The sequence below is a fragment of the Amblyomma mixtum genome, chromosome 6, assembly GCF_055824585.1.
Source record: "Amblyomma mixtum isolate Tamu chromosome 6, ASM5582458v1, whole genome shotgun sequence".
Classification (NCBI taxonomy): domain Eukaryota; kingdom Metazoa; phylum Arthropoda; class Arachnida; order Ixodida; family Ixodidae; genus Amblyomma; species Amblyomma mixtum.
In genome coordinates, this window is record NC_143017.1 from 28192060 (window position 1) to 28216371 (window position 24312).

General features: G+C 49.8%; 3 protein-coding genes and 1 pseudogene across 3 annotated transcripts in view; 1 reads left to right on the forward strand and 3 right to left on the reverse strand.

Moving 5' to 3' along the window:
* Positions 1-17614, reverse strand: part of LOC149338481 (alpha-1,3-mannosyl-glycoprotein 2-beta-N-acetylglucosaminyltransferase-like) — a 79369-nt gene extending 61755 nt beyond the window's left edge. Inside the window, exon 1 of the mRNA XM_089547714.1 lies at positions 17456-17614. The gene's annotated coding sequence lies outside the window, so the exon portion shown is untranslated. The remainder of the gene's footprint in view (positions 1-17455) is intronic.
* LOC149338482 (uncharacterized) lies at positions 1221-3385 on the forward strand (annotated as a pseudogene).
* LOC149338483 (uncharacterized) lies at positions 2271-5098 on the reverse strand. Its single transcript, XM_089547711.1, has one exon. The coding sequence runs from the start codon at positions 4968-4970 to the stop codon at positions 3900-3902; it is 1071 nt and encodes a 356-aa protein (XP_089403837.1). The 5' UTR covers positions 4971-5098; the 3' UTR covers positions 2271-3899.
* On the reverse strand, positions 4989-7192 carry LOC149338484 (uncharacterized). The gene is made up of 3 exons (XM_089547712.1): positions 5693-7192; positions 5323-5460; positions 4989-5245 (listed from the first exon to the last, which is right to left on the reverse strand). Exons 1-3 carry the CDS (start codon positions 5928-5930, stop codon positions 5106-5108), a joined length of 516 nt encoding a protein of 171 aa, XP_089403838.1. The 5' UTR covers positions 5931-7192; the 3' UTR covers positions 4989-5105.
* Positions 17615-24312: the final 6698 nt, after the last annotated feature.

Consider the following 24312-nt stretch of genomic DNA (forward strand, 5'->3'; position numbering starts at 1 on the left):
CTAGACGAAGTGAAATGCTGGAGGGGAACAGAAAATAAAACAGAACTTAGTCAAAACAACGCAAAGGGCACGGCGAGGCGAGTAACCGCGGGAGGCCATTAAGAGCGCGCTGGAGTGTCAGCAAAGGGCCCGAACTGTCGTAACGGGACACGGAACTCCCTTTCTTTAGTTCTTTGTTCTTCATCCATGTCTTCTGTACGTGTCGCTGAGCGCCTTTATGTAGCGGATTCTACTGTCCCATCACGCGCGGTTCAGCGTAACAGACATTTCTCTCCCGTAGTAACACGTAAAGGGCTGGCACTCAGGTCGCAGTCAGGTGAGCGTCACTCCTAGAGGACATTCGTTAAACCCCTGTTGGAGGCATTGAACGCGTCATTAAAATTCGCCGTTATTCTAATTTTTTTTTTGAATCAGTTAATATGTATCGCGAAACAGAAAGACACGCGAAATCCAAACTCACGCAGGCACACACGCGTTTAGAGGCCTAGGAGTGGTGTGTTGTACTTTTATTTCGCTTTCGTAAACGCAGAGCGGAGCATAGAGTCCTGACGCCTTAATGTGCGGCTCGGCAGCTGAAATTTCGAGAAACTTACTCACACTCGACCTTTGCGGAGGTCAGCAGATATTCAGACCTTCGGCCAGGTTTCCATTCCGACACTGACATTCGTCTTGAGTTCGAACTGCGTCTAGAGTCGCGACTTTACAAAGAGCAGAGCGGAAGGAAGGAAATATTTCTCCATATTACAAAAAAAGAGAAAATAAACATGAGAGGTATCTACAGGAACGAAATACATCAAAGGGCGGTCACAAAAACTGCGGACAAGAAAAATGCTGCCGAAATGTTGCAGCTGTGTTGTGGAGTGGGAAAAATAACCTAAGAAGGTCACTTGTGCCATCTGAGGTAACGCTGTCAGAAAACATACGAGAGCTCATGACATTTGCGCAACTGCTGGTGGCCTTGATACTCGTGTCGCCATTGCTGAGAGATGGCTCCCAATGTGCGGATTTAGTTTCGTGCTTCACGCCGTCACAAACCACGTGGCAGCGCTTCCCAAGAGGGCGAGGGTTAAGTTCAAGCGCTCCCAAAATTTCTCGCAGGGTTCTCATGCATGTTACTTAGCAATAGGGTGTATGCACGAAAGCCGGCGGCGCGGTGCATTGTGGGTGAGCGGCCATCTTTTAGTACTCCTTAGCAGACGCCCGCTGCAGTCTCCGCACCCGCTACTGCAGCACGCTGCCACGGTGCGCGTATAAATGTGATAACCGCTCCAGTGACGCGCTACAAGTTGCCTGTTCGCCAAGACAATGGCTTCAGTTCTTGAAGATTATGCAGCAACGTTATCCGAAGTTGACAGACAACGTTACGAGGACAAGACAAAAGCGATCGGCATGGACCCATTCACGATGCCTGCGAGCGACTGCGTCAAAGACATTGACTTGTGGCCATGCGTGGATGGTTCAGACATCTACGAATTCTTGGTTCTGAGGACCAGCTTCACGACGCGTAAACAACTGAAGTCGCGGAAGGCACTGGAGGCCCATAATTTTGTGACGAGCGGCTGGGTGCACGAGCCGTCTGTGAAGGTGGTGTCGGCCGATACCGTAATCATGATAACAAAGGTAAGAAGGCGGCTTCTTTTGCATCAATAACATGTGCTGATTGCGCCTTTTATTCGCAGGTAAACCACTCGCAGAGCCTCAACCAGGCTCCGCTTACAGTGTGGGTGCTGGCCAAGAGCGACGGCGACATAAACGCTGCGCACTGCACTTGCATGGCAGGGAACGGCGAGGCCTGCGCTCATGTTGCCGCCGTTCTTTTCTTCATAGAGTACGGTGTGCGTGCGCGGCAAGAGCGTTCTTGCACCGACAGCGCGAATGCCTGGCTTCCAGCCCACGTGCGAAAAGTGCAAGTGCGGCCCATTGCGGCCATGGATTTCGCGTCTAGTGCGCTGAAGAAACGTCGGCTTGACTGTGAAGGCACCTCAGTTTGTGCGCCCAGTGTGACCGCGCGTACTAGGGCCTCTGCTCCAACCAAAGAAGAGTGGAACGGCTTCTTCGACGATCTTTTAAAGTCCGGACATCGGCCAGTTGTGACTACCACGGACCCTATGTACAGTGACATGTATGTGCCTGCGGCAAGAGCCTGCAGTGGTGCAGACCTGCGTCGACTGTACGCCCGCAGTGCACAGAGCTTGTCATACGACCAGCTATTACAACACTGCAGTGATGTTTACAGCAAGCTGCAGATTAGTAATGATGCAGTCAGCAGCATAGAGGCAAGGACTAGGCAACAGTCGATGAGTCCTCGGTGGTTTGCATACAGGGCTGGCCGTATCACAGCATCAACATTGTACGACGTCTGTCATACAAGACTGGAGGTGCCTTCAATCAGCTTACTGAAGCGCATTTGCTACCCACATGAAAACAAGGCGTCATCACCTGCTCTTAGGTATGGCCGGCAAAATGAATCAAATGCACTCGGAGAGTACAAACTGACTGCCGCACAGTTTCACCAGCAAGTACAGTTTAAGGAGGCAGGGCTGCTAGTTTCACAAGACCACATTTACCTTGGTGCCACTCCTGACATGCTGGTAGAATGTGCATGCTGTGGTGAGGGCCTAGTTGAAGTGAAGTGTCCCTGGAAAGTCAGGGATGGGAACTTAAATGACCTCCTGTGGGATGCAAACAGCTGTGTCGTCCAATGTGATGGTGCACTTCAGCTGAAAAGTAATCACCGGTACCATTACCAAGTTCAGCTCCAGATGTTTGTGTGGCAGAGAACTTACTGTGACTTTGTGTTGTGGAACAAGAATGAAATGAGCGTGCAAAGGGTGAAGGCGGATTTTTCTTTTGTTGTACCTTTATTGGCAACAGCAGAGAAATTTTTCTGCAAGGTGCTTCTGCTTGAGCTGGTAGGGCGTTGGTATACAAGGCAAGAGGAAAATCGACCTCCGACACTGGGTCAGTCTGCTGCAGCCTCAACTGCTAACATGCCTCAGGACAAACTGGATCAGTCCGCTGCAGCCTCAACTGCTGACATGCCTCAGGCCACACAAACCCAAAACCTGTCGAAGAGGACTCAAGGCACTGATAGTACGGAGTACTGCATATGCAAGGGACCTGAGAAAGGCAAAATGATTGCCTGTGATGGCTCGAACTGCCCCATTACGTGGTTCCATTTTAAGTGCATAGGTATTACAAGAGCACCAAAGGCTGACCAATGGTTTTGTCAGTTTTGCAAGACGTGAGGCCTGCCTCACCTTTGGGAAGTGCAATGTGTATATACAAATTATGCATCTCAATAATCCTGTCCATATTTCTTATTATGTATATAGTATTTGTGTATATTACCTCTCCCCCTATCCTCTTTTCCTGTCCCGTAACCTCTTTCATTTCATTTCTCCATTCTGCCTAGCTGCTATCCTTTATTTCCGCTGCCCCAGCTCAGGTGCTTCAGTACCGATGGCAGATGCTGGGGCAAGCAAAAACCTTTTCTTCCTTTTTATTTTTTATTAAACTACTACTACAATAAATACGTGCAAATGAACTGGTCGTATTTGGCAGTACTTTTAGTTCAGTGCAACATCGAGCGATGCTGGCCCATACCCTCTTTCTAGGGAATTGCCACAGCTAAGTCAAAAACACATTAGACCTGAGTACAGAAGTTTCTGTGTGCGCATCTTCCCCATCCATGTTTTACAAGTTTGATCTCTACCTACGACAAACTGCATGCACCTTATTTTTGTCATGTAAACTGACTAAAGACGACTGTTTTGGATTTTAGAAACCTATTTTTGGCAACTGTGTCAGATATAAGTCGCACATTCTTTGCCAGGACCATCTTTGACTTCTGAGGTTAGACAGTACAGCAACGTATCCTGCAGGAGCATAGCCACCCTTTAATCAAATGGCACTACAGAGTTGCAAAGATTTGTAAGGGCACAACACACACGAGCAATTTTGTCTATTTGGCATTCCCCGTGCTCATTTGCTTTCAGGGCTTCAACAGGAAGGCTCCCTTTCAATATGGTGAACTTGTTTCTCACCATTCCTATCACTCTCTCCACGTGAATTCTTACATTTGCTATCTCTCTTGTCCGCTCAATGTCACTGCTACTCAACTGTCTTTTTCCTTTGGTGAAAGCAGGTATAGCCAGTGATGCATGGCACATACCCACACTTTCCGCTATCAGGAAACCCCTGTCGGCTAGCACAACATCCCCGTATTCAAGCAGGTTCAGTACCCCACATTCCTCTGTTATGGCTTTGTCACTGGCTCGACCACCAAATGCCTGTGACAGAAACGTAACTGAACCCTGTGGACATATCCCTAACAGAAATTTCACGGTATTATTGTGTTTGTATGCGGACCATGTCTCTGCTCGAGGCAGGTACGAGCTTGGTCGATCAATGAACACTTCAAAGCAGTCCAATATCACGCGTACTTTCAGGCCAAAGTTCTCCACAAAGGCCATTGGCATTGTTTTCATGATTTCTTCCTTTTCTGGCCAACGCACCAGTGGTCCAAGTCTGTCAAAACATACATCCAACCACCTCTCAAAAATTCTTGAAGCTGTCGACTGTGCGATGACAAAGCGATAGGCAAGATCCTGGAATGGGCAGCCTAGCCGCATTCGCATTAGAAATAACACCATTTCTTGGAACTGGGTCAGTGAGTGCTTCCTAGAGTATGAAATGTGGCCTTTCAAAAGATCAAATACACGAAGCAACATTACAAATGTAGGAAGTCCGGTGTAGAAGGCAACCTTCCCGTCGTTTCCCTCAAGACCTTCCTCAGTGAAAGTCTGTGACCGAAGAGCTCCCTGGCATTCATCCAGTTGTCGTTGACAGGTTGAGAGTTTTTCCTCTAGTTCGGCGACATCTGTTGTTGCCATATCTGTCTGGCTAGCAGCATCTGCAAGAAAAGAAAAAAGTGCGGGAAATAAGTTTCCTGACCTACAATAACACATATCTGACCATGTGGCATGTGCAGCCTTTCCAAGTGATGAATAATAATGGAAGGCTGCCACAGAATCATCTCAAAACAAAATGGCACTAAATAGCCAGAAAAATCAGGCTTGTCAGGCTGGTCCAAATAAACAGCTTTACATACCAATTCGTGGCTCCACACTCTTGTCAGGCTCAGCTTCATTCACATGTGGAGAGCTTTCCATGTCCATGGAAATTCCATTGGTAGCTCCTGCATCAAGCTCATGTGCAGGGCTGTCAGCACCTTTGGAAGCATCTGTGATGAAAGACACCTGTAGCAATGCTACTTCCACAGCATCATGACAAAGGAAAGGGACGGTGGTTTGTCCTTACCGGGAGCAAATGATCGGCGTTGCGCGCGTGCGTTTTGGCGGTTATATCGCTCGTTGTTCGCCGAAATGGTCCCATAACCTAAACACTGTGATGGGGCCCAGTCGGGGTTGCAGTCGTCGAAGAGGTCCGACGGCCGACCTGAAACAAACCAGTAAAAAAGCGCCAACATTCACTGAAACGAAGTATGCATGATACCCGAGGCCAACCATACTTTATTTAAATAGAGGCAAACGTAGTTGCATGGAGCGCTGTTAGCGCTGATCGCTAGAAGTGCCAAGCTTCTGTAAACACTGGCAAAATCAAAAGGCTAGCTAGGTGCTACAACATTACGCCAGAAACGTTCTTTTAATGGTTATGCAGAATCACGTACCTGACAAGAAGTGCCGCGAACAAACCCAGTATTTATCCGGGTTGTCGTCTATTCCGCGCCTGTTGATGCGCGCGATCCATTCACGACGCCTCCGCTTGCACAGCTCCTTTGTTTTTTCGCATTCTCGACTGCGCACTTTCGGGATCTTGAAAAACCCACAGTCCTTCTCATTCGTCTTGAGCTTCTTGGCCTTGGTCTGGGTGCGGCTCGAGCACCCCACAACGGCGCAGTAAACCATGGTGACCCGCGATACACGCTTCGCGTCGTAGCGGCGGCAGCGACTGTGGCTGGCGTCTGCTAAGGAGTACTAAAAGATGGCCGCTCACCCACAATGCACCGCGCCGCCGGCTTTCGTGCATACACCCTATACCAAGTTGCATTCTCAACGGCGCACAAATCACCGGTATCAGAATAATTTCTCTCTCCATTTTTTTTTTCAAGCACAGAAGCGATGGTTAGAGTAAGCACGGAGATCGTTAAGAGCCCCTAGCCCAGTCGTTATGAGCGAAAAAACAGTGTTGTTCCCTTCAGGCACCGTGGTCAGAGTCTGCACGAGGTTGTTGATAAAAAATCGTCAAGGCATCGACGACGTGTGCGGGACTGGCAGCAATCACGTTACGCGATAAAGAAGTTTCATACATCCCATTACTTTTTTTTGTTATGTTATTCTTGCTGATCAAAAGCTGACTGGGGACAAATAGTGGTTGGTCTGTGTCCATAGACTGCCGCGCTATAATGACAGAGAGCTTACTTTCGTTGAAAATGAAGCTTTTATAAGCTCGAGAAGGTCAGAAAATGAAATACAGGAGTCGCCACCAAACTGCAGGGACGTCGGGGCAGTTCTTTTGCAGCGGATCCTTGAGGCCAGGCTACACAGCCACCCAGTTTTAAAGCGGTTATCACGGAGTCTTTCTCGGTCCTGAGTTTCACTCGAGTGTCAGGAAGAAAATAAATGTTCCTTTTTTAAATCCAACTTTTATCTGCAACAAATGAGTCTTCTTGACTTTGACTAAAAAAGAATATGTTGGGTGCAATGTGTCGAGCGAAAATATCGTTAAAATCGCTCGTTGTGCGCATCGAGCACAGCGGGGGGAATGGAGGTGGGAGGGAGGGGGGGGGAGGCCTCCACTTGCTACGAGCCCCAGTGTTGTGCACGTGGAACGGATGGGTGTCATTTGGCGCCTGACACAGACGGACGGCCGTAGCACTTCCGTTCCAAACGGGGTCGTAGAGCAAGAACAAAAACAAAAAAAGGAGGTGGGGATCTGTCATGCGTGCTGGAGGTCGTGTACTAAAGGCCGCACATGAAAACATAGAACGCAGAAAGCAAAAAAAAATTGAGCAGTAAAGCGCCTAAGAAGACCGCATAATTTGCGTTCAATCGCTCTTCCAGTCCAGGAAAAATGTCTCCGAATCGAGTTACTATGTGAATGTTATGACCACAACATTGAAGATATAGGAAGAAGCGAAGTGTTGTTCTACTGCCTCCCTCACTGCGCCTCTTCACACACACACACACACACACACACACACACACACACACACACACACACACACACACACACACACACACACACACACACACACACACACACACACACACACACACACACACACACACACACACACACACACACACACACACACACACACACACACACACACACACACACACACACACACACACACACACACACACACACACAGATATATATATATATATATATATATATATATATATATATATATATGTATGTATGTATGTAAAACAATTCACACGCGCTAGTACAAACAGATAACGCTCTAATGTTCACCGCGATCCGCGTGACTCTTTCGCAGGAAGCTTCACTGTATGCTGAATTCAATGGGTTGGCCAACCGCGCCAATCATATTGCCGCGAATCTTTGTAGCGTTTGTTTGTTGTGTTTATTTGTTCATGCTTCAAGGCTGCCGGCACGCCGCTTTATCGCTTCGTTTGTGACGCAAGACGCGCCTAGAATTATCTCGATTGATCGCATCCGGACGGAGCCGATTCTAGTTTGCGCCAGAATGTTCCAGTAACTTCTAAGGCTTTATCTCGAAGGTTCGCTATCAGCTTTAAAAAGAGCACGGCCGACAGCGGCGGTCATTCTGTTCGACGACCTCCGAGCACGCTTGTTGCTACGCCGCCGCCGAGTGATTCAGTTCTTTGCGGGCGCAAGTCAGCCCAAATCAAGAGATTCGTTTCGAAGACGTTCTCGCTGGTTTCCTGTTCGCCGTACTGCAGTCACCACTACGTGACAATAATGCCGCTCTTGAACGACCGGCGTTAAGCGCGAGTCCTTGCACATCACAGGCACGACACAGTCGGCGCTACCGCAGACGTGACGCGTCGAGTAGGGTCACGTGACATCTTGTCGTGGCAGCGATAGTGATCGATATGGAAAACTTTTTGGTTACAATTGTACTAATCGCTGATTAATGCGGTTCATAAACTCTGTTGTGACAGCTTCGGCTGGAAAAGAAAGCTAAGGTTTTCAGGACCATGATGGTGAGCGCTGGCGAAAGAGTGAAGAAACAGTCAGTGACTGATTCAAGCTGTATTACGGCGTTTCAAAACTCGCGAGAGTTGCCTGATCGCAGTGATTCGGCCCGAACGAGCTCGTGAAACTGAAATTTGAACTTTGTCTCAAAGGCAAGATATAAACGAGTGGCATGGTTCTGGACAAACGGTTTACGGTATCCATCGTCGTTTGGAGATTAAAGACTGAGCTCCATGTACGCGAAAAAGTAAGCGACGCGACGAGGCGGCGCGGCGACGACGGCTGGCTGTCGCTCCTTCGCCCACCGGCCAAGTTCCATGCGTTGCGACAACGCGAACGCGAAATGGAGGTGACGATCAGTGCGGCTGGCATAATACACCGCAAGGCTGTTTGCGTTTATAACAAGAGGCACATTGTTTGCAAGGATTAAAATTTTGGGCAGAAAAATGTCAAATAAAACGTGTGTACAGCTTTGTCATTGCATGTCATTTTATGTTATTGTCACGGGCGCCGCCGTGTTGCCTGAACGTGGGGCGCACACCTGTTTGAACCTTGCGCGCTTTCTGACCTCAAACGACGCATACTCGCTAAGCCTAGCAGCACAGCAAACACAAGCAATCTGAAAATCTGGGGTGTTTTATCGCTAAAATTTTCTGGTTGACGCAAGTTCAGAGAAAGCGAAAGCTTCGTGAGCATTTAGTTTGCCGTGAACTTGGGGCACAGCGTAGCGACAACGTCGGATCAACGTTGGTCGAATCGGTGGTGAAGCAAGAGGCCCGGCCGCCCGGCAAGAGGACCGGTAGTGACGTAAGATGCCGGGTTAGCTGCTATTGGCTAATCGCGTTAGTAACTTCCGGGCGACGAGTGAAATTTTCTGTGGGTGCAGATCCGAGCGACACGACAAGCGACACGGGCATTTCGCTTCGCGCGACGGCATCGCTCGTCGCTTGCCGCTGTTGCGTTCGCGTGAGTTTTCGCGTACATGGAGTTCAGCCTCAACAATGACTGAAGCAAAAAGCATATCGTCAAGCTTCGTTAAGAATGGAGCCTCGCTTCATTCATGCGCATAGTCTCCATGCGGACTTGATGCATGACTGTCATTTCTGACATCAACACTGACATCGGGATTCCACCTGCCTCGCCGATGAATGTTGGCCCCGTCTCGTGAATTAGCGCTACGCTGTAAGCTCAGTGAGGCGTGAAGATTGCAAATTCCACGTTTCTACAAGAACGCCTTCTTGAAGCTGCAGATCAGCTTTGCCGTCCTGCACCACCAGAGAAAAGACTTTCAGGGAAATGGGACAGTGTGGCTACGGTTCAAGAATCCCGGCCACTGGGAGCAGTGCGGCTTCCAGCTGGCAAAGGCTGTTTGCGACGCGCCCTAAGGACAAAGGAAGTCGCCAATATCCGCTTTGGTTTCCCTACATCCGCATCTATAGCAGGACAGACTGCATGCCATTTCAGTCGAGTATAAACACGGCTTTGTGAATGCGACCCCACAGGTGGTTGAAGAGAGTCGCGTCACATCGAGCAAGCCAAGACCGGGTAGCAAGCGTAGTTTCAAGAAAGAGTCAAGAATGCAGAGGTGGCAAATCGACATGCGCTCAGTCTCCGTGGCTAAAGTGGAACTCCATACGAGAAGAACACGCTTTCTGGCAACCACAGTCCTCGGCATAAGGCCCGAGCAGTCCGCAGTGTGGCATGACCTAACCGGGCTACTTCTTCGGCTAAGCAGTTTCCAGCAACGTTGGCTGCTAGCCACTAAAGAATTTTTTCGTTATTGTTGTCGAGGCTGTGTCGGTGTAGTAATACACACGGTGCTTATTAACGCGCAGTAGGTATCTGCGCATTGCTCTGTAATAAAACACAACTTATTTTGAGTGTGTGTCATACACAGAAACTTCAAAGAGGTGCTTTGTGTATGCGAGCATTCGGAGCCTCAAGCCTACAAAATGACAACGCGAGGAAGCCACAATGGTCCTTCAAATTACAGATACACATATTACACGAAAATTTGCAGTTGACAGGTGCTACACCACAAAACATACATTTTCCTCACGGCTCCGATTCTAGCGTTCACTTCTTAGCCACATCTGGAAAGGAAACTCCTGCTTGGGCTAGTTGGTTCATTCTTGAAGATGTAATGAAAACGGCGTGACGAACGACGAAAGAAGTTGAACACAAACGGCTACAGACAAAGCAGACAAGGCGCCATCCTCAAAGCAGACATCGTCAGACTACATTCATCAATCAAGCAGTAGCCTCGATAGCCCGTGAACCCGAACCGCCCCGCTGACACAGTCAACACGGTGCCCTCATCACCGACACGAACACCCTACAATGTCGTCCTTTTAGGAACATGCTGCAGGAATCTGTGATTTGCGTCAAGGTTACAGACCGGGGTATCCATCCAGTCGAGGTGACCGCCTCCAGCCGTCGCAGCACACCGCAGGGACATCAGACACGGAGCCTCGATCGACGCCAAACAGCGACCAGGAGGCCCGGTCTGCAATCCGCAGCACCGGGGAGATTTGGACTGACTGCCTCTCGGTAGCCAGGGGACGCTGGTTTCAGTTTTAAAACGTGCCAAGACGTTACCACTGCACGGGTGTGCTAGGCACCCCCGCGCAGGGAACTGGGCCAATGTAGGGACTTCCCACCCATGTCCGACTTCATTCCATTTACCCTCAACCACCTTTAGTGCAAGAGTTACCATCGCGTGTGTGAGTCGAAGCTGGTCCTGTCGTTTGTGTACTGCTTTTGTCCTCGATCATCGCGTTGTTATAATTAGATCTTCTTGAAAGGACGTCACTGCCTGGCGCCCCCCGTGGTACATAGCACATATTAGTGGCGTGTAATGTCGGATAAACCGCAAGCTGCTTTCATTAGAGGTACTGCGGACGAAAGGTCAGAAATTAGCACTAATTCAGGTCAGTGGCAATGAATTACCCTCAGTGCCAGTCGTGCTTTTTATGCTAGCGTGTACTAAAAGCATGTTTCCGTGCGAAGTTCACCTTTTCCGTCACAAAAACTCGGCTTGACAGACTTAAGTGCCTCAAAGGACTGCGATTCTGTCCAGTTTTTCTCAGTTTTGGCATCTAGCGGCGCTCGCAGGCTACTTTTTAGAACCGCCTGGCCGAGCTTGGGTATCAGAGTGTAAAAAAAAAAGCTCCATGACGCTTGAAAACCTGTCTAGGCACAAATGTGCTTTACCAGGCCCCAGTACAGTTACTGACTACATGAGCTCCTTCTGTATAAATTTGCCCACCTTTTATTTTCTTTTTACGGCAATAAACTAATTCTGATTCTGACAGATTACATTATCCTAGCTTGCCTTGCTTGTTGCATGAGTGTGTCGTATCGAGCTCCCCAATTTCCTACTCTCAGCAGATTAACGAGGGTCTGAGTTCTGGAGATCTTGATGCGCTGTAGGGTACGTAAGAGGGTTCTCGCATTGCTACCGCCCTCGCTGTTCGACTACGTCTTCATAACTTCACCAGCGCTGCGACGAGGAACAAAGACAGAGAAGGAAGGACAAGGACAAGCGCTACTAAGAACTGAAAGTTTATTTGAAAAAAAAAAACACAGATTATATGCTCACAACTGACAACCCAAAGCGCCTGCGCTTCCCGCAAAAAGCACGCAAAAGAAAGTTACGAATCTAGATACGAAATTTCACAATAGCACACCTTCCATAACCATACATGAGTGTGAAATTTCGTATCTAGATTCGTAACTTTCTTTTGCGTGCTTTTTGCGGGAAGCGCAGGCGCTTTGGGTTGTCAGTTGTGAGCATATAATCTGTGTTTTTTCAAATAAATATTCAGTTGTTAGTAGCGCTTGTCCTTGTCCTTCCTTCCATGTCTTTGTGCCTCGTCGCAGCGCTGGTGAAGTTGTGAAGATGTACCAACTAGCTCAAACCACGATTTTGCTCGACTACGTCCTACCTGGCACTTACATTATGACAGGGCGTCCAGCGTCCGCCGCTAGGGAGGCCCTGGTGAACACTCTGAAGGCTACGTTACACGAGACAGAAATAGACTCGAAAGAGGCTACACAGCCTCCATGGTAGCTCAGTTTCGAGAGCACAGTGCGCGACATTAGGAGCTCGGGGGTTCGGGTCCCACTGACGGCACGTCTTTTCTTTTATTTTCGGTTAAGAGTATCTTCCGTATAAGGAATTGATTACGCTACTAATTTACCACCTCGATCAACGCCACTGTTAAAAAATAACAAAATGCCGCCCCCTATACATTCCTCGGTGTGTATTACTGTTGGCTTCATTCATATTTACCACTGTTGGGAACGGGGCCACACTCCCACCGCTGGAACCAGTGTTAAAGATGGGGCTTCTATCCCACCGCTGGAACCACAGTTGAAGACGGAGGGGTCCTGGAGATGACTAACTCGTTTAGCCTCACAGGTACCGGCTCCGAATGACGATGTCGGACTGCGTTATCGAGGAAACTGTACAGAAGGGTTTATTCTACATATTTACAGATGAGAATCGACTCGAATGCGAATGCAATGCAATGCTCCGATCACACAACAACATCCCGTTAAATACGGTTCGCGTTCCCCAGATCCCTGACTGGGGAACTTAGTTCGAATAACGTTGTCCAATCGGATGGGCCATTGATGATGCTGGCGGTACCACCCACGGCAGGGCGGTGCTGATGCCCTCTCGCTCTCTCACAGCTCGGGGGATGAGAAGGGGAAGACAGTCATCAAACACAGATGCGTCACCTTGACCACTGCCGCAAGTTTTCTGTGCGTTGCCTCCGTGGGAAAGCAGAATCCCGCAGTCTTCTCGCAGGTGGTTGAACCTTCTCGAACTCCCCCGCCGGATGGCCGAAGCACGAGACCCCTTCGACACAGCGTCTTTCAATTAGCAGCCTCGCTCAGCGTGACCTTGCGTAGCATCATCCAGTCCGGTGACCCGAAGGTCGACTCGGCCAACGTATACCGGTGCTTCTGCCGTGCTGCTGCTGTCGCAAGCTCCTCGCCGCAGCTTTGCCTAACGACGACACTCGTCTGACAGTAATTTCTCCCAGGCCGGTGGGAGACAGCCTCCTTCGATCGGTTCGGAGGTTCGGTGATTTGGAGTGCAACAGCCCCGGCCGTCGTCGTCTATGCTTCTGCCGCCGGCGCCAGGCCTCGTCATATCCCTTGCTTTGCGATGAGTCACACCCGGCTCCTAGGACCACGTTGTCCACTCTTAAAGGGCCACTGACCAGGGTCCGGACATTTTTGAAAAACAAGCCCACTGCATAGATGAGGTATCGAAGATAACCTCTGCAAAATACTAGAGCCATGCGCGCTCCGAAAAGCTGCGAAAATTCAAATCAAAGCCCGTTCGTTCTTTCCTTCCTTCAAAAACGGGCCCCGCCCACTACTCTGCACCCCGCTGACGTCAAGGGTGGCTACTTTCGCTAAAGGCACTCCATTGGTGCATCGTTCTGACTGACGGGAGAAGGTTGGGCGTAGCCTTGGCGTCGCGTCGTCTGCACAAGGCTTTCCGCAGCGCCTTCTGTTCTGGCTCATGCCTCCAAACCCGCATGAAGGAAAAAAAAAAAAACTGCGGAGGGAGCGTGCGGCGACAGCCTTGAACCCTTGCCATAAAAAGTAAAAAATAGTAAAACTGAGGGAGTTGGTTCGCCCCCCCCTCCCCCCCCGCCGTGATCACGTCACGAGAAGCTCTGCGTGCGCGCTCCCTTCTCAGTTTCTTTTCTTCTATGCGAGCCCCCCAAAACAAGGTTTTAATTAGTAGTGCAGCAGAGCCTTTCCCTCGCTCGTCCACTTGAGCGCTCCGCATAGACACCGCTTATCCTCCATGCATCTTGCGTACGCCCTGACTCCAATGAACGACATGGGCTTCGGAGCGGAGAAAAGACACAAACACACAGAACACAAACACACATGAAGAAAAGCAAACGGGCGGTTGCCGGGTCCGCACTTCGCCGTGTGTTTCGAACAGAAACGACTTCCGCCCATCCGCTCGTGAAACGGTGGGGAGGCCTAAAAAAAAAATGAAAAGGTGGCTCGCTAACTGGGAATGACAAACAGATGTATGAAAGGGTGCGCTCGCTAACAAGTCTAGGTGGTCGAGCCGATCGCGCCTCTCGATCGTTCAGTGTGCGGAGAAAATGCGACGACGCTGTTTCAGCCCCAGCAGCAAAAACCAAGAAAATAATTCTATTGAAGGCGGGGCCATGACGTAGCCCCGTGACGCACTCCACAGACACCACGCCTCCGGCTTACGTCGGAGAAGGAAGGGGTGATTTTGCCTTGCCGAGCCTACTCGACGAGGAGCGGGAGAGAAGAATTTCGAGGAGGGAATGGAAGGAGAGGAGGCTCGCTGAAAGAGAGGTAGAGAGTGTCTGCTGAGCTGGGGTGGTCCGTGGCCCTTTAACACCACACATTAAAGCTCGTAAACCACACTTTCACCTCCACATGGGTATTCAAGAGCCAGGGGCTTAAACAATGCTGTCGGATTTGATTGCAGCTCACGCGTCCTGGAAACTTTTATTAGGCATGGTACATTTGACTAACGCACGTTGCATAGTACTCTATTGATGCAGGTAAGCGCGCCTTAATCTGAACGCTATGCTGGGCAACGCAGCAGAGCGAATGACTTGGACAGGCCATTCCATTTAGAGGCTGCGATCTGATGATAACGTTTCATTAAACGCAAGTGCGTGCTCCAATTGATGTTCTGCGTTTTTTTAAAGGTCGTACAGATGATCGATGAAATTATGCCTGCTTCTTGTGAAGTGTACTTACGACATTAGTTTTGCTGACACCTGCAGTACTGTCTGCATTCTATCTCCAAGTGGAGAAACAAGTCAAAAGCGCAGCTGATGGAAAGGGCAAATCAAGTCAAGTTCTTGCATAAAGGGCCTGCTACTAACCGCCGCTGCGGAGCGTTAATTGGCCTTCAGCTGAAGCATCATCACCATCAGCCTTATTAAATTCACTGTAGGACACATGTCTCTCCCATTAACCCTCTCCTGTACCACATGCGACCCCTTTATCCCCTTCCTTCAACCTCCATGAAAAAAAAAAACAAAAAAAAAACAAGAGGCTGCCGCGGTGGCTCAGTGGTTATGGCGCTCGGCTGTTGACCCAAAATACATGGGTTCAATCCCGGCTGCGATGGTCGAATTTCGATGGAGGCGAAATTCTAGAGGCTCGTGTACTGTGCGATGCCGGTGCACGTTAAAGAACCCCAGGTGGTCGAAATTTCCGGAGCACTTCACTACGGCCTCCCTCATAGCCTGAGTCGCTTTGGAATGTTAAACCCACATAAACAAACCAAGAAAAGAACACATAGTTTTGTTTTCCTGTGAATAAAAGCGAAATTCTAATGATTTATACTTCAAGAATCTAGCTAAACAAAACATCTTTAGTAGATTCCGGTATTGGTTTTATAGTACAGTATACCGAAAGGTTGTTTTTTTTTCCTAATTTTACCTCTGTGAGGGCTGGCTCGGTTGAAAAGACAAGATACGCGAAGCACCTGCGCTATCGCAGCTAAACTACAGCCCTACCTTTTAAAAACCCGAATTCGCCCAGCGCAGCCAGCGCCATCGAATAAACTCCTGCAGCTGTCGTGGCCGTCTCGGGAGCCAATTAACTGCGACCGGAAAGGCATGACACGCGTTAGCGGCAGTTACGGACGACGGAAGCTTGCCGTGTCTACCTGCCTGAAGAGTCTGCATCCTGGACACGTGTCTTTGAGCTTACTTCGCCATCGTGGCAGTAACGAACCCTGATGTTACGTTCACGGGCCCACGGCGTGAACAGCGAGCGAAATTCGGCGTCACCGAAATGCTGCATCGCTCACGTACGCGGGTTTGCACGAAACAAAGATGGACGAGACAGCGATCACGACCTCTTTCTTGCATTCCTATTGGCTGGCGGTCCTGTACCGATCGTACTTTACGCCAGGGTTTTGCGGCGGATACGAGCCGCGACCGTAGACTCCGCTCGCTATTGAAGCCCAAGACTCTATTGCGAAATAACCGCCCAGCTAATCATGCAAGTAATCACTGCAGGGCTAAGCGATGCGAATGAAGGTCCTCATCGCGGTTTATATTTGTAAGAAGTTTATATTTGCAAAATCCATAAAAATAGGTGGCCGTTTTGTCCCTGTGTCCCTCACGGCCGCTTTTTACGCAGAATGAGGGAGTGTCGCACCATAAAAAAAAATATTTATGTAAGTCGGTCTGCATAGAAGCCATCCCCTTCACATTGACGCTGATTGCACAATGAGGCATTTCTTTTCGTCCATTGCTGTAATAATTTTGCGTTTCTTGATTTTCCCTGTGGCTGATGTCGCGTAAAGGATGTAACGCCAGTGAAAGCAAGATGCCGCAGTTGGCCTGCTTTTCTCCACAGTGGGAGAGCACGGCACGTGACAAAAGCACAGCAAGTGCCCACAGTTCATCGGGGATCGCTGTTCAGTTTCCTCCCCTCCCGCACTTCATAAAATAAAGTCGCAGTGCTTAAACGCGTTTTTCGTTCTGAACCTGGACTGTCCTGTAGGTTCTGGTACTTCCGAGAGTAAGGGAAAAGTTTTCTTACAGAAGAGGCTGGTGTAGCTAATGCAGAGCTTAGAAAGGAGCGCTCGACCCTCGAAATCTGAAAACTAGCTGAATTCCTCCGGAGTTGTCCACGGTCAGTGGAAGTCGCCTTCATCGCAAACTGACTTGAAGCGCATGCCGTCTAGTGACCGGTACGACCTACGACCTGGGGCGGCTTTGTGTTCGTCAATGAGTAGCTACTTTCTCGGGAAAAAGAGGTGTTACCCCACAGATACGTAGCCTTTCGCTACAGGATCATTTAGTACACAGTTTATCATCCACCGAGCAGTACCGCCGTGCAGTCGCTGTCTCCAGGAGACGCTGCAGCCGCGAGCAAGGCGCGCATATGTGCCACATGGCAATGGCTACCAACCATTCTGTTGAGCTGGAGGTATTTTACGAGCAACGTATTTCGTGTCCGCATGAAACAAGGGAAAGCCCGGTTGATATCGCAGCTGAGTTCCTTGCTAGTTTCTCAATATCCTTCACCCGCGGTACTTCGTGCGTAAAGGTATGCACGTAGATAACTGACTAGGCAAGGAAAAGCATTCAGAGGTGCCCAGGTGAAGCGAGTCAGGTCACCCTTGTAACCCCACCGTATGCACCATCACAACAGAATCCGTCCCACCACCACCACCACGATGCCGGATACGTACACTGTTTTTGCGGGCCCAGCCGTCGTCCCCGAGTGTGTCGGGCGCGTGACGCCACTCAACACGTGCACCGGGCGAAAGGATCGCGCACTGCGCTCCGGCGGCAGCGGCTACGTGCCGGCGTCGATGGGGCCGACTACGTACGCACGTGCGTCTCGCACACGCAGTGACGAGCTGCAACAGCTGTGCCCTCGGTCGGGAAGCCGGCGCCTTGTCCTTTGCCTCCGATGCCGCCGCACACAGACGCAGCTGCGCGGCAGCACCAGCAGCACAGCGCGCCGGGCAGGAGGGAGGAGACAGCTCGGCATCGGCCCGACGGCATTTGCCCGCTGCAGCGCACGATTGGACCGGAAGGAACGGCGCCGCACATGCCGGAGATCCACGTGGAACAAGAGATGGGATGCGCACGCGTGCAGTTTGATTCAAGTTGTCCTCGGTGAAGAGGAGACGCCGACCTCGGTAACGGCCGTCAGCTGACGCTTTCGGGGAAGGCCGAGGTTCCCGTTACTCGCAGTGGCTACACTCCCTAGCTCCTTGTTTACTCTTCTGTCTGCCGCTCGGCATGAGTTACAGTGATTTACGGGCCACTTGGCGGTCTGTCTGGAAACGAGCATCACTACAACTGCGGTCCGCCCTCCCCAGTGATCAACGAAACGAAATGTACGGGAGGACCATTCATGCGTCGTGCGACTCGTGCCTTGCCTGCCACAATTCGGCTGCTCTGGCACCCGTGGCTAAAATTGTGATTCTACTGATTCGCCGGCGCGGATTTTGATAAAAAAATGGATCCGAAGTGAAATATTACAATACACGACTGACTTCATTCCTGTCGAAGCAACTTGCCGTGTAGAAAGCTCATCGACCTCATTTGTGCCAGGCTTCTCGTGATTGGCATCGAACGCCGAACTCCTTTCAGGCGTGTCTGAGTATTGCCGCTGGGGTAGCTTATTTAGTTCGGAGTATGCCTCGAACGAAAAGACTCCCAAAAGCAGCGGCGGGATCCGGTGCGCCAGGTGTTCGTGGTATGCATGCTTCTTAAGTCAGAAAAGGGCCCGGGATAATGTTTTCGTTTAGTTCGACGGAAATATCTGCAATGTGCAATACGAACGTTCATGCCTGCGACTCTGTTCTCATGCTTAAAACAGTGCAAAGGACCGGACAAGTAAAATGAACAACAAGAACACTGACTGTCAACTGCCGATTTTATTTCACGAAGCACGAGTATAGAGGCTTCAAAGCCGTGAAACAAAACAAAGACCAGGGGATCTGAACAGCGAGGCATGACGCCGAGAAAAAAGCAGATGTCCGAATTGTCTGTCAAGGGTGAAAAATGAGATCTTCAAAAGGCCGGTAAAAACGAGAAAAACCGACACGCCCATGAAATCAAACGAACAACAACGACAACATACTGGAGAATGGGTTAATGCCTATACAAGTCCAGCTTTATTGGGCAAAAATTTTGAACATTTGAATATTGTAAGGTACGGTTATGGAAATATTGAAGGTAATGGTCCATTCTTCTGACATGTAGCAAACCCTTTCTTTGAAGTTTTTTCCATAGATCGCATCGAATAGTTAAGACTGCCGTAGAAAACCAATGGGGAAAACTTTTGACGATAGCGAAAATGTTAAAGGGACCATGAAAAGAATTAAAAGCCGCTTGTAAATGTTAGAAGTGATGCTCAGAAGCATTGACACCAAGTATGAGTCTTCGGAACTGAGCCGGCAATTTATTATGAATTTTTAAGAATCGTGTTTTTTAAAATTCGCGGGCCGTTTGGTGTCTTCGTAGGGAGCCATTTTGGAACCAAAATCGGGAAAACAGACGTCACTAGTCCCATGACGTCGGCAGGCCACCACACGCTGTCATTCGCTCAAGCCGCGGCAGCTACGACGTCACGGGCACACTTCCGGTAGCGGTGAAAATCGTCTGCTCGAGCCGCCGCGCGCCCCCCTCGGGCAAGCGCGATCCAGGGCACTGCCTTCGCGCATATGTTTTCAATTTACCTCTGCCGCCTCTTTCTGTCGCGAGTTCGGGAGCCAAGAAAGCGCAGAGACCGGAGAGACGCTGCCGACGCACGCTGCTCCTCGGGAGTGGGACCACCGGAAGTCGCAAACCGAACGTCAGCGAATGACGTATTCATGGGCGGAGCCCAGTCCCGGAGCTGATTTCTTTATTTTTTATGGTGCCCCGCGCGTACGAGTTGAGGGGGGAGAGGAGGAGCGCGATTTTTTATCGTCCATAACTTCGTTGTAATTGACGCTAGCTCAAAAATTCTTGCGCTGGGGTGACTAGCGATGGATTGCCTATCTTTACGTAATCTAAATAAATTTATTGCATAGACCCTTTAAGCCACCCGGTTTCTCGGGCCGCTCCGGCTGCGAGGCTCCAAACGGTCGCCAACGCTGACGCTAACGCTGACGACATTGGACAATTTTTGCTGACATGGGGAAGAAAAAAATAGCTAACAACTAGCGCCACGGCACATGCCAGAAGGCATGGTGATCAAGAAATGCGATTTCCTTCGGAAAACAAAGTGATAGGCAACGTGCTCATATAAATAAGTTCTTTCTTTCTTTTGGATGATGAAGGCTGCCAAAATCTCGCGCGAACGCTGGTCATGCAATTTCGTTGCGACCGTGTTCAGTTAAACAAGGGAGAGCGACCTCTTTCAAAATGCCAAAGGGAACAACAAGGTTATAACCTCTATCTTGAAGATATAGCGCAACAAAAACGAAGGACGTACGTGAAGAATGGACATGTCGTGCATTCCTGTCCTTCTTTTTTTTTTTCGTTAAATGTCCATGATGTATTTATTCACGAACTAGCCCAATACGCCCTACTGTAGAATTAGAATCCGTTTTCCCTACCATGAAATTGGCGTGCTCTCGCAAACCTGCCATTGATGCATCTTCCAGTTTTTTCTACGTATGAGTCCCCGCAAGGCATTTCGTAAACATTTGGCTTTCACTGGGGAAGTCTTCGCTTTTGTTTCTTACCACACGCTCTACCTTGATCTTTATCAGAGTTAGTCCGCTTACGTAGGGACTCGAGCTTGTTTAGCAAGCGGGTTAACTCTGATGCTAACCTTGAGCCTCATTAAGGTTGAGCCTGTATACTCATGCTTTATTTAGTTGTTTTATATTCCATTTTGTTTGTTTATGGCAGTGTTTGTTCTATATTGCTTTTGCTTTTGTATATATTGTGCCGATTTTATTTCTCGTCTCTTGGCAGCCAGTCTGGGCACGCCCCTACCTCGTTCCGTCATGCCCCGTTGCGCACTTCCTCTTGTCTTTGCTTTGTCTTCACGCCGCTCAAGGCCATGTTTTCCAGCTTCCTGAACTAAAGCCACCAGCTTTAAGGTAACAGACCTTAAGGTGACAGGTCTAATTTACTACACTTCTGCAGTCCGTCCAGTTTAGAACAAGTGACGTGTTTAGTTCCGGACGTGTAAGTGAGCCTTAAAGGAGACCTGACGCTTTCCCCTGCCGCCGCGGTGGTTCAGTGGTTATGGCACTTGGCTGCTGGCCGGAAAAATGCGGGTCCGATTCTGGCCTTCGTGGTCGTATTTCAGTGGAAGCGAAATGCTAGCGGCCCGTGTGCTGTGAGCTGTCAGTTCACGGTAAAGAAGCCCAGTTGTCCGAAATTATCCGGTGCCCTTCACTACGGCGTCCCTCATAGCCCGAGTCGCTTTGGGACGTTAAGCCACCATAAAAAGCAAACCGAACCTAACTCTCTCTCCCTCAAAACTACTTTCTCCTCAGCTTGTACCCGGCTGATGCCCGGATCGCCACAAGCGGTCAGCGTATAGTCAGCCGTACAATATGCAGCTGTACTTTCTAAAACTTCGTTGTCTCTCAAAGCTGAAGGCAACGGTAAAACAAAAGTGCGCTTGTGCGCTAAACGCGCTCTTAGCAGCAAAACAGAGCGTGCCTTTGTTACTGACGTCTCATTTCGAGATTTATTTCTTCGGTGCACAACTGTCAGTGATCAGTCACGATGTGACACTGACATAGTAAAACAATTACTCTCTTTCTTTCATATTTTCATTTCGTCCTTCGCTGCGAGCGGCAAATTCCGAGGCAATTGGCGAAGACGTGGCGGCCGCACTGACTGCGACCGGTAGCGGAAGGAACTGAAGTGGAGTCGTGTGAGCGAATGTTTGCTGCAGTTATTTCGTTGTTTGTATGGGCAAAATGTGCACCTTACTCTAGCGTGCCCTTATTCGTAGCGCAAGTGAGCGATTTACATCTGCGATTAGTTCTACAGCAGGCGACCAAACAAGTGCGTCATTCAGCGGCAGAGTGAACCAGTGTGCGTGCGATCGCAACCTCAGGAAGCAACGAGAAAAAGAGAATATAGCAGAGGGATGTTACGGCTCCGAACCGGAAGCCGCACGGATAGACGCAGCCTGCATGGGCGATGAAGAGGTCGCTGCAGCGGTGGTTTACACTCTCTCCTCCATAGGTACACACACACACTTCCCACCTCCCCTGAAGCTGCAGAGGAAGCCGCCGTTTCCCTTGCCATCGTCAAGATTAAAGCTCGATATGTTTTATCCGATTAAAAAACTGCAATCCCAAATTTCGCACGAGGCCGAATCCACGTCCCTGCTTTTTGTATACAGGAAGCTGACGCAGGCCTCGAAGGCCTCGCGTCAGCTATGGCCCCACCACACAAGACCAGGCCTCAGCACTCGGCAGGCAACCCTTTCGAACACACACACACACACACACACACACACACACACACACACACACACACACACACACACACACACACACACACACACACACACACACACACACACACACACACACACACACACACACACACACACGCACACACACACACACACACACACACGCACACACACACGCATGCACGCACGCACGCACGCACGCACACGCACGCACGCACGCACGCACTTTCACTCTCCCCCTCTCCTCCCGATCTTTCTCACTATCACTCCTTTTTCCTCACTTCATCCTGTACACTCTGTCCCGAACCTGTCGCTTCATGCTGTCTATCTCTTTTCTCACTGCACGGCGGATTCTCCACCGCGGGCCCAAGAGCACCTCAAGGCCTGGGAGGATGGGAGGCTATGCTGCAAGGACCCGTCGTGCAGACCATCGCTACCGACCGGGCTGCCATGGCGCTATGGACCGCAGGAACATAAACGCTCGAGTGCAGTGGGGCCATGCGGGTGCCCGGGAGCCGGATTGCTCCAATGTCCTCTGTTTTTTCATAAAGTTTTTGATTATGTGGATGGGGGGGTGTGTGAGTGCGGTGTTTAAAGAGCACGCGTAATTTTTCCCCTTTTAGTCTCGTGAAATCTTTGTTTCGTGTTGCTATTATGGTTTTATTTTTCCTTCCGAATGCGGTTATGAGAAAAATACAATGTCCTCGCTACAGTTTCATTTCATCCTTTGTAGCTGTCATAAACAAAGTTTGCTTCCAGCTCTCGTCACGACCCAGTTTTAAGCGTCATAAGTCACTCAAGGTGAACCGCTACTGCCTCCAAGGGAGTAACGACGCTTCGTAAGAATAGAGAGCACCTTATAGCCGTTCGCTTGTTGTGCTCTGGGCCGTTAGCTGATGGCAACCGTGTCCTTTCAGAATTTGGCCGAGCCGAGAGGAGGAATGCGAGACTCTGCAAAAGCATCCACTCATTCGAGGACAGGCAACCCTTGAGCACGTGTAGTAGTGTGCCTCTCGCGCAGCCGTACCGCGGGTGGAGATGAGGTGCTGAGAAGGAAGGCTAGCCTTCGCGTGAAACACTTACGCGCCTTTAATTCTCTCTCAGTGGAGGATCCATAGCCTTTGCAAAGCGGGACGCAGGTCCCATTGCACAACAACCTGCATGTGCTACGAAATTAAGCCAGCTGGAAGTGAGCGCTTCTTTTGTCAGTCTCTGGCTTTGGCCCTTGTTTCTAAGCGCCCCAGTAGTCTTGAAGAGTTGCCACAGCTATCGCTGTCAAAATAGAGAAAGAGAGCGACAGAAGGAAAGAAAGACAGGGATGCTAACCAGCCAATGACCGGTAAGCTACCCCACACCTGTGGGGGGGGGGGGGGGGGGGGTTGTAGGGGGGAGGCAATGAAGGGAGCGAAATAAGAGAGGAATGAAAGATCAGAGCAGATCGCAGCACGGCACGTGCCAATGTTTTCTTCCAGTCCGCTGCAACACAGGACGCCCACAGTAAGTCCACAGTCTGGTGCTCAAGTTTGTGTATCTTAAATGTTCAAGGAGCGCTTCGATGGCTTTCTAAGAAGGAGTTACATGGGATGCCTGCTACGGAGCCCATAAAGCTGGCTGGGCATCGATTACAAGGGTTACCTGGTCGCCACTTAATGTGAAAATGTGCTCTGTGCACAGCAGTTCTGACAGATGGGAAATGAGTACCGCTCAACTTTTCCTGCCCCTTCTGCCTAATTACCGTTTCAGCGGGACCACACCTACTCGTTCAGGTACCTTAAACGCAGATCAGGCGTTAGTTCGGGCTTTACGTAAACATGGTGAAACCCGCCAGTCCGACGGCCTGTGTGGCTAGCTAAGCTGAACACGTCACGGAGAGGTTTAGGTTTAATCGCGTCAAGTGATGGAAGAAACATTTTACTTGGACATCGGATTTGAAGCAGGCTACAACAAGTCTTACCCGGTGTGCTTTGAAGCAGCTGTGTATAAACTTGTGCGGAATCGAGCACTTGAATCGTACAAAAGTTGCATTTCTCTTACCAGCATTCGTGAAACTTCTTTGTACTTTCCGGAAGTTATAATCAATATATCATGTGTGACAATCGCACTAAAAACTGATAACAATTTATGGGGTGGAATGATTAAGGCTGTCACTATATGCAT

What these genes read in the sequence shown, in the direction of transcription:
- LOC149338483 (XM_089547711.1), bottom strand. Translation starts at nt 4,970, where the DNA reads ATGTGTTATTGTAGGTCAGGAAACTTATTTCCCGCACTTTTTTCTTTT.
- LOC149338484 (XM_089547712.1), bottom strand. Translation starts at nt 5,930, where the DNA reads ATGGTTTACTGCGCCGTTGTGGGGTGCTCGAGCCGCACCCAGACCAAG. An exon ending in TTCGCGGCACTTCTTGTCAG is followed by an intron (nt 5,461 to 5,692) that starts GTACGTGATTCT and finishes GGTTTGTTTCAG; the next exon opens with GTCGGCCGTCGGACCTCTTC. An exon ending in ACGCCGATCATTTGCTCCCG is followed by an intron (nt 5,246 to 5,322) that starts GTAAGGACAAAC and finishes CTTTCATCACAG; the next exon opens with ATGCTTCCAAAGGTGCTGAC.